The sequence below is a fragment of the Poromitra crassiceps genome (assembly GCF_964638095.1).
Source record: "Poromitra crassiceps genome assembly, chromosome: 5".
In the NCBI taxonomy this organism is placed as follows: domain Eukaryota; kingdom Metazoa; phylum Chordata; class Actinopteri; order Beryciformes; family Melamphaidae; genus Poromitra; species Poromitra crassiceps.
Genome location: NC_139642.1, coordinates 38,634,435 through 38,644,234, shown reverse-complemented (window position 1 = coordinate 38,644,234; position 9,800 = coordinate 38,634,435). Strand labels below are relative to the sequence as shown.

At 46.3% G+C, this 9,800-nt stretch overlaps 1 protein-coding gene across 2 annotated transcripts in view; it reads right to left on the bottom strand.

The window, feature by feature from the left end:
• axl (AXL receptor tyrosine kinase) overlaps positions 1–9,260 on the bottom strand; it is a 47,353-nt gene extending 38,093 nt beyond the window's left edge. For both annotated transcript variants that reach the window (XR_014552698.1, XM_083636449.1), the window contains exons 1-4: positions 8,701–9,260; positions 3,155–3,365; positions 2,595–2,695; positions 1,600–1,782 (exon numbers count right to left, since the gene is read on the bottom strand). Coding sequence is in view for 1 of the 2 variants with exons in the window: in XM_083636449.1 (XP_083492575.1) it covers positions 1,600–1,782; positions 2,595–2,695; positions 3,155–3,365; positions 8,701–8,866 (661 nt within the window). In the remaining variant the exon portion in view is untranslated. The remainder of the gene's footprint in view (positions 1–1,599; positions 1,783–2,594; positions 2,696–3,154; positions 3,366–8,700) is intronic.
• Between the last annotated feature and the right edge of the window lie 540 nt (positions 9,261–9,800).

Sequence of the window (9,800 nt, the reverse complement as noted above, 5' to 3'; positions counted from 1 at the left end):
TAAGTCCTCTCATACAGTGACTCACAGGGCACTCACACACTCAAAACTACATTCACATACACACACTAAATCCAGGCACACGCACAACACACAACACACTGAAACATGTGACAACTCAAGTTTGATCACTATTATCTAACACCCCAACATTGTCACTCGGCCACAAACTGAGAGTCACACAGAATCACGCTGTGTTGCGCAGCGATGACGGCACCATGCCTCCATTGTGTTGTGGCCGGAAAGAGAACATGGGGTACGATGCCTGGGCAAGAGAGGGGATGAGGAAAGGGAGGGAGGGAGCGAGGGAGGGGGACTGACCACTGGCTGTGTGGGTGAATGAACTGCTCATCAGGCCATCTCGCGATTGCGCCACTCTCCGTTCTGTCTCCTCCTCCTTCCCCAATAGCCCTTCATCAGCAAACCGCAACACAACATCCCGTGGCCGGCCAAAACGGTCATAAGCGGTCACTGGGGAGAACTCCTGAGCTCATGTGCTCGCCGGTATTGACCAACAGTTTCATTCTGTTTACAACACGCATAATGTAGTTCCTGTCAGCTGGAACGAGTGGACAGTGTGTAGCTGTGGGTAAAGATGGGTGACGATTTCCAGCGTGTCCAAATGTCCCATGGGACTGGGGGACATCGGGAGGGTGTTCTGTGTATTTGAAGAAGGCGGGAATGCGTATTGCCTTTGATCCCCTCATGTGGGCGGCTGGCTTGGGCTCCGTGCCATCGCCCTTTATGGGCCTGAATTGAATGAATATTTGTGTTTGCGATGGTTTGGGTCTGCGGTGTGCCAGAGCAGCTGCCCATTCCAGAGATGTGAGTGTAAGTTACCGTCAGATACGAGAGTGGTCAACAACACCAGCCGACCTGCTCTGATGACTCAAACCAGAGCCCTTAACCAACCAACCAGCCCTCCCTCCTTTCGCCTGACTCACGCGGCTCTGCCTGTCCTACAACTGGACCGTACACAGCAGGCCGGCCGTCTATCTGGCAGGCAGCTGTGGTTTGCATTCAAGCGGGGACAGAAGCCTCCTCCTCTCCCTCCCTCCCTCTTTTATCTGGCTGTGCCCTCTCCCTGTGCCCAGCAGCCCCACAACTACAAGGCACATCCTCAATGGAGCCAGCAGCCCCACAACCACAAGGCACATCCTCAATGGATCTGCTGGCACCGCGCCAGGCGGCCTGCACGGTCTTTGGAGGGTGGTTATTTGGTGGCCGTGTTGAAGTGAGGGAGGGAGGGAGGGGGAGGGGGGTAGGAGGGGAGTCTTTGAAACTAAAGAAGATAGCTGCCCTGTAACTTTTGTACCAGTAAATTAGAAGGAAGCCGAAGGGATTAAATGAAAGCCAATATTTTTCAAACTGTCCTGCTTCGGCTTTTCAATGTCCTCGTACTTTGGGAACACGAGCTGCTGACAGCCGCTACTTGCTTGACTGATTTATTGATCATTGGATGCTGAGCTGTGTCTGGGGAGGCGGGAAGCCCTTGAGCAGTTGATTGATGCGGTGTGTTATAGTTAGTAATAATAACGGGTCTAACTAAGCCGTCTCCACGTGGCGCTGAGTGCTGTGGCAGCAGTGGGTGAAAGCTGATACCTGTGAGGTTGAGGGTGGAGGGCGACAGGGCCACCGGGTCGTTCAGGGTGTTGAGAGGAGCCCCGTCCTGCAGCCAGATGACCCGGACGGGCTCCGGGGGCCCGTGGGCCACGCAGTGCAGGCTCAGGGAGATGTTGGCCACTATCGACGTGTGCTCGGGCTCCACGGAGAAATGAGGCAAGCCTGCAGACAACCAGGAGAATCAGACTCGAGGTAACATTAACAATACAGTGGCAGCCACCTTGAATTGCTGCTCCCAGCTGCCAGCCGGCTGCCATACCAAAGACCTGTTGCACAAAACACTTTGAGTTAAGATTTCCCTTAAAGTTAAGTTAAGGTTTCCTTAAAATAAAATTGGGTGCACAACACACCCTTAAGTCTTCTCCGTAAGGTTAAACATTTTATGGAAACCTTAAGGAGAAGGCCCCTGAACTTTGTTGCACCACATGGGACATCTACATGTACAGTATGGTTTATTAAGAGGTTGAATGGGTTTAAGTTCGGTGAAGTTAAGTTTAAGTAGTTAAGTTAAGTTTCTGTTTTATCGTTGTTTAATCTGCCATGGATCTGGATGGGCCCTGTCAAGGACCTGTCAAGGATCAGCCGGCAAATTCAAGGTGGCTGCATCTGTACAAACAAAGCAGACTGCATCACGCACATGAGATGTGTTTATGTTTGTGATTGTCTCCATGTATGCAAGCACAGAATTTTCTTAGAACAAGTGAAAAAATGTGGGGTTAGATATCTTGTTTCCAATGCCAATCACACTTGTTTCAAGAATTTTGTAGAATCAAGTGTCATTTTCTTGATAGTAGTTCATTGGTCTGCCTCATTCTGATTTCAAGGTACAAACTCTAATTTCTAGTGAAGTGAAACTGCATTCAAAACAAGTGGAGTTACCCCCCCCTCCCCCATTGGCAGGATTTTTTCTCTTGTTCTAGAGAATATGAGACTTTTTTTTCTGCAGTGCAATAGCTAAATCAAGCTAAACTCACCCTCTAGCTGGATGTTCCCCTCCTCAGACATGGCCCTGTGTTCCTCTGACAGCACAGCACAGCGGTAGGAGCCCATGTCAGGAAGCTGGACCTTCTCAACCCTGTTATGTGGAGAGGATGGTGTAACTTGACAGGTTTCACAATGATCAAGCAACCAAAAATGAGACTGATAAAACCGGGGCATACAGGCAGACAGACACATAGAGCCTGATTACTTTTTGTCACAATAGGATTAAGTGCATTAAGTTCCAGCACAAATATGGGGTTTTGCCTGTGTTATATCTTCCAGACTCAATTTGGCAGCGGTCCACGGTGTCTGGAATTCAACATAATCATGACGCAATCCAGCAACAATACCGGTTATGCTATGAAAATGAGAACGGGCGGAGGTGCAGGAAATGTAGTGTGAAAAAACAGATCAATAAATCACTGCAGATGCATGACTGACACTTTCACGTCAGGTGTGAGAACTCGGAAGCTGCACTGACAGGAGCAACAGCCAGAGGGGATCAGGGACATTGTCACTGACAGTCAGGCTCTCAGGACAGACCGGCGCCTACCTGAGAGTGCTGATGACCATCCAACTGTCGCTGTCGATGGGGACTTGGATCTGGTTGGTGTCTGCGTACTCCAGCGACACACCATCTCTTAGCCACAGCACATCGGGAAGGTCCTCCTCCTCGCCCCCTTTGCCCCTCAGGGAGCAGTGCATCGTCACAGGCTTTCCCAGTGACGAGATGATGGTAGTGGGACTCCGCACAAACTCCAAATCTTTGATTAAGAGAGGAGGCCATCAGGATTAGGGGCTTGTTTTTATGTCACAGATTAAAATAAAGTTAGTCTCATGAATGCAACACACATTTTTTTTGTCTATGAATTGGCAGTGCAAACTAAACCCATATCTTAATGGCATGCTTTCCTGCTGTTGGCTTCATTTGCTCGGTGTACTTGCTCCGATAAATATCTTGTGTTCATCAAAGAGCTAAACAGAGTCTTGGTTTGGCCTTGGCTGATAAGGACAGGTTGATCCACCACCACAGTGACTTTTGGACGAGTCGTCATCTATCGCTGACTGATAGAGGCTCTGACCTGAGGAGGGCAGAGCTGATAGCGGGACAATAGCTCCTTGTTGCAGGAAGGCTGCTCCTACTGGTCCCACAGTGTCAGAGCGCAGGGAGCTCAGCACAAACACTCATCACATTCAGGCTTTCCCTCAAATCTCTCTCAAACGGCAATGATAGCCTAGGCCCGCGGAGCACTTGCCAAGATGTCTGTGAATCTGTTCAATGTCCAAAATACAAGGCTGCAGGAGGGTAGTCATAAATATGATGAGCATGAACCTCTCCTGCTGTTTCTTTGCTCTCCTTACTGTTACTGTTACAGCATGCAGTAGAAATGTTAGGTATTCCTGTATCTGGCAAATGGAGCAAAAGCATGCATGCTGTAACGTTTTCAAGATCAAAGAAACAGTTGTAGCCTTGATCTCCGTCCATTCCAATACAACTCTGAGAAGCAGCATGATGGGCATAGATCGCTCATGTTTCTTCTTTTCTTACTTTTGCACCATCAAGTAGAGATGCTAAGCATCTGTGTAGTCACACCTCCTCCCTCTTTAGTAGAGATGCTAAGCATCTGTGTGGACACACCTCCTCCCTCTTTAGTAGAGATGCTAAGCATCTGTGTAGTAACACCTCCTCCCTCTTTAGTAGAGATGCTAAGCATCTATGTAGTAACACCTCCTCCCTCTTTAGTAGAGATGCTAAGCATCTATGTAGTAACACCTCCTCCCTCTTTAGTAGAGATGCTAAGCATCTATGTAGTAACACCTCCTCCCTCTTTAGTAGAGATGCTAAGCATCTGTGTAGTCACACCTCCTCCCTCTTTAGTAGAGATGCTAAGCATCTGTGTAGTCACACCTCCTCCCTCTTTAGTAGAGATGCTAAGCATCTGTGTAGTCACACCTCCTCCCTCTTTAGTAGAGATGCTAAGCATCTATGTAGTAACACCTCCTCCCTCTTTAGTAGAAATGCTAAGCATCTGTGTAGTCACACCTCCTCCCTCTTTAGTAGAGATGCTAAGCATCTGTGTAGTCACACCTCCTCCCTCTTTAGTAGAGATGCTAAGCATCTGTGTAGTAACACCTCCTCCCTCTTTAGTAGAGATGCTAAGCATCTATGTAGTAACACCTCCTCCCTCTTTAGTAGAGATGCTAAGCATCTATGTAGTAACACCTCCTCCCTCTTTAGTAGAGATGCTAAGCATCTATGTAGTAACACCTCCTCCCTCTTTAGTAGAGATGCTAAGCATCTATGTAGTAACACCTCCTCCCTCTTTAGTAGAGATGCTAAGCATCTGTGTAGTAACACCTCCTCCCTCTTTAGTAGAGATGCTAAGCATCTATGTAGTAACACCTCCTCCCTCTTTAGTAGAGATGCTAAGCATCTATGTAGTAACACCTCCTCCCTCTTTAGTAGAGATGCTAAGCATCTATGTAGTAACACCTCCTCCCTCTTTAGTTCTATAGAGAAAAGTAGATGATGGCAATCGCTTCCAATTCAACACTTTGGCTGCTGGACATTAGAACAGATCATCAGGGAAGAGTGAACTCATTTAGCTTGTTTTGTTTTGTTTGACTGTTCTGCACTGCATGTCTGTCTGCTCAATGTTGTTGTTGTTGTTGTTGTTGTTGTTGTTTTTTGGTCCGTGGACCAGGCCCATGGGGTCTTCTTTGAAGGGGTTCCAGGGGTCCAAGCAAATTGATGAATCTTTAAACGTCACCATTTTATCTTATTTACAAGATGTTAATACAACTAGAGAATATTGAATAGACTGTTTTGATCATAGTTTCACTGTTATCTCTCTACCTGCAGTACAGATAGTCCGGTATTCTGGACAACATCATCTCTAACAATAAAGAAATATTCTCACATTCGGGTCCCAGAGACAAAATCTCATCAAATGTAGGGTCGGTGGCTCTAATGTGACTAAATTAGGGTCCTTGATATGAAAAAGGTGGAGAATCACTGTCGTGGACCTTTTAGTGACTTGCATGTGCCATCCTCTGGGTTCAATATGCCAAGTCTTTTAACATATTAGATTTTTTTTGCTATAATAAATCAAATCAATCAGTCAATCAAAAGAATGTGCAGACTTGGTCACTATTTCTGGGTTTTCAGAAGAGGAACACAGCCCCTCTTTCACTGACTGACGCTTGTAAAGACTTTCTCAAGGTTGTCAACCCGCCCTCCTAGTCTGTTTCATGACCGACCTTCCAACTTTGACCCCTCAGCCGTGACCTCAGAGGACTCCATGTCACCCTGTGTCTCTCTCTCGCTCACACACACACACACACACACACGCACACACACACAGACACACACACACACACACACACACACAAACACACACACACATATAATTCAACCTCTCTCAGCTCCTGCAAAGAGCCAGATTTCTAATGCAAAAAGCATACATGTCCTCCACTTTACTGAAACGTAGATGTCAACAAACATAACAAACATGCATGCACACACACACACACACACACACACACAACCCGACGTTCAAAAAGCTTGTTCTGGGACTGGGGACCTGTACGATAGATGAAGGGACCCACCGAATTGGCTTCACCGCCTCTCTCTGTGCCTCTGTGTTTTTTGGCGTTAAAAGTCATTCCTTCCTCCATCTTTAAGCTTGGCTGATTTCTTTTAGAAACCTGCACAGGCCAGACTTCTCTTTTCTTTTTCTCACTGGTTACTGGACAAAGAGCTCGACTTTCTTTCTCCTTCTCTGAACACTACATTCAGATCATAAGCTTGTTGCTGTTTGTAAGAAGGCAGAGGTGGATGTATAGAAGGGGCCATGATCAAACAGTATGACCAAAGTGTGTGTGTGTGTGTGTGTGTGTGTGTGTGTGTGTGTGTGTGTGTGTGTGTGTGCGTGTGTGTGTGTCTCACTGTGTGTGTGGCCTGTCTCCAGTGAGCTAGCTGCTCCATCTCCTCTCTTTTGTCCCCCTTTTTCTCTCGAGGTTGCTCTCTCTTCTTCCTGATCTCTCTCTTCCAACCTCTCTCTCTCTCTCTCTCCCTACTCCTGCTCTCTCTTTCATAGAAAACGCTCAGATGTTAAATGTCAGTGGACATGGCACATACCAAAAATACCCAACACAGACAGAACGTGCATTTATCCTTCTAGTCCACTCCCTCCTTTATCTTTCTGGCTTTTTAACGCTGCATAGCTCAGGCCATCCATTCACTCCCCCCTCCCTCCCCTCTCCTTTTCATGCCATTCTTCAGATTCATCGCTACACATTTTACCACCTCCCCTCCCAACTCTTTCTCCTCCACTCTTGCTCCCTTACCCCATCCATCATGTCCCTGCTTTGCCTCTGATTCAGCCCTGTCTGACTCACAAGCTAAAGCATTTGGGTTTGCCACCCCCCCCCACACACACACTCCCCCTCCTCCCCCACACTCCCCCTCCAACCCCCCCCCCCCCCCCCCCCCCACCACCACCCCCCCCCCCCCCCACCCATCCAAAAAAGCAACAAGGCATCGGGGCAGAAGTTTCCTTTGAAACCATCGGTCTCAGCCTGTAAATCACACTGATGTCCAGTATCCTCTGCTCTGTCCCTCCTGATCATATGTCTCTGGAGGGCAGAGGTATGGCTCTGTCTTCTCAGATCAGACAACTCAAACCATAATGGTCAAAACACACATGAGCTGACAGGTGGAGGAACCTGGAGGAATACTAGGCAACAAGGCAGGGGATTTTTTTGGCCACCCACTACAGTGGCTGATATCATTTGTAAGATTTTACTAGCCACATTTTTTTTTTTTTTTTTTAGAGATATGACTTCTGAATGATGGTTGGCACTGGCAGGGTTTTTCCTGTGGCTCTGATGTCAAATTCCATGACTGTTCCATGACTTCCCATACCTAAGTCCTTCCATGACTTACTGTAAAAAAAAGTTATTCCTTCCTGGTTTGTTAATGTTGTTTTTCGGGTTTCTCCTACAGTTCCACTTGCTGAGGAGGGAAGACAGCCGAAAACCACATAGTGCAATGACTTTATGAAACAAGCTGTGAGAAACGCTCTGCTGTTCTATGTTTAAAGTTATTTATAAAACTTGACTTTCCATTTCTGGAATGCATCACTCAAAATGCCATGATATCCCAGGAACTCAATGACCAGAACCCTGGGTTGGACATATGGGCTAGTAAACAAACAAACTTTCCAGACAGTCCAATTTATCAGCATGGGCTGATCCTGTCTGGAGTTAATTTCCCATGCAGCACCTGATCTCAAAAACACGAGACAGTCTTTGCCAGTTCGTCTATTTAACGAATGGGGGGGGGGGGGTATGACTCTCATATCATGCGAACCATATCATCATCCTATAGCCCATGAAGCCATACTGACAATGATCAAACACACTGGTTCTCAAACTTTTATATGAAGGACCACTAATTTAGTCCACTTTAGAGCCATGGACCCCCATTTAATGTGTGTCTCTGACCCAAATCTGAGAATATTTGTATTGATGTAATTTTGTCCAGAATCCCATCACTATATGTACTGTAGTAGAGAGATAACAGTGAAACTATGACCAAATTAGTCATTATAAAATGACAAAATAATGACATTTAACAATTCATCATTTTGCTGGGGACCCTATGGAATGCCCTCAAGGACCCCTGCTGGTCAGTGGTCCCCGCACCCCACGTTGAGAACCACCATAGACAGTCCACAAACATAAACATGATGAGCAGACACTCTGAGACCTTTAGATAAATCCAAAGCCTGCATTTTGGCAGACATGATAGGCTACACCTGATCTTTTATATCCCAAGTTTACTTTGTACCTTGTATTAAAACACTTGCGTAAACCTTTTTTTTATGAGCGCCTGTTGCTTCATGTGCATTTAACACGACTCGTCCAGATGTTGAACACATTTGCAGCTGTGGTTGCTCTCGCCACCTCAAAAAGCAAATAAAATGGAAGGAGCAGAAAGCTGACTAATTGCTCATTACGTTGTGTTGGAGCTGGTTAACAGCAGTCTGGCTGATACACAAGTCTGCTGGTTATGCAGAGAGCAGAGGAGCTTACCTGTCAGAGAGCCGGTGGCAGTGACTGGCCTCCAAGCAGATAAAACGGACATAAGCAGCAGCAGCGACCATGTAGAGCCGCTCATGGTTCTTCTTTCGAGGGGAAAACCTCTGCAAATACCCCGCGTAATAAAAGCCAACATCTTGGAAACATCACCAGAGCCCATCACCGCATCTCCACAGCGCAAAACCCCCAATCTGTGCTCTGAAAAGTTTTGTTGTGGCTCGGACGGAATGACGAAAATAAGTGGATATCCACAGGTAGGACCGGATCCCCTTTCGGTTCCCTTTCACAGTGACAAGCCTGTAAAGAAATCTCAGTGCCTTGTTCCTTTACGAGCCTTGCGCTGTTGTTTTGGTTGCTCTGTGTCGCGCTCAGTTACCAAAAAAAGCGCACAGCGCTCTAAAAGTTTTCGAGCGCTAATTAACTTGTTAAAAGCCTATTTCTAGCATCTGAGGGAGTATTTTTAAACCAGTGTTTAATCCTGCAGTCTCTCTCCTCTCTCGCTTGCCCACCGGTCCCAGGCTCAGACAGTCAGATATTCCCTTGGTCCTTTCTTCTCTCCCTCTCTCTCTCCCCCTTGCCTTCAAACAGGATTCAAATTCCTCAACTCAAGTTCTTTCCATTCTGCTGCCGCTGCCCCTCCTCCCTCCTCCCTCCTCCTGAGTCTCCCTCCTCCTTTCTCACAGAGAAGAGCCTGGTGACGCGAGGTTAGGATGTGAGAAACCCTGCGGCATGCTGATTGTCTCAACACAATCCCCTGTTCGCTTTTTAATTACACGCGGACCCCTAGAAGTTGTAAATAGGTCCGTAAATCACCCATTTCCCGCTTGAAACATCTCTCAGGCTAGGGGAGCGCAGACCTTTGCATGGGCCATGAGTGCTTTGAGTCCATTTCCTAATACCTTATTTATTTAAATAAATAAATAAATAAATAAATAAATAAATAAATAAATAAATAAATAAATAAATAAATAAATAAATAAATAAATAAATAAATAAATAAATAAATAAATAAATAAATAAATGTCTATTACCGAATAATAACATAGCCTACTACACCTTTTTACCTGGATACCCATAATCTAAATTCAGGAATT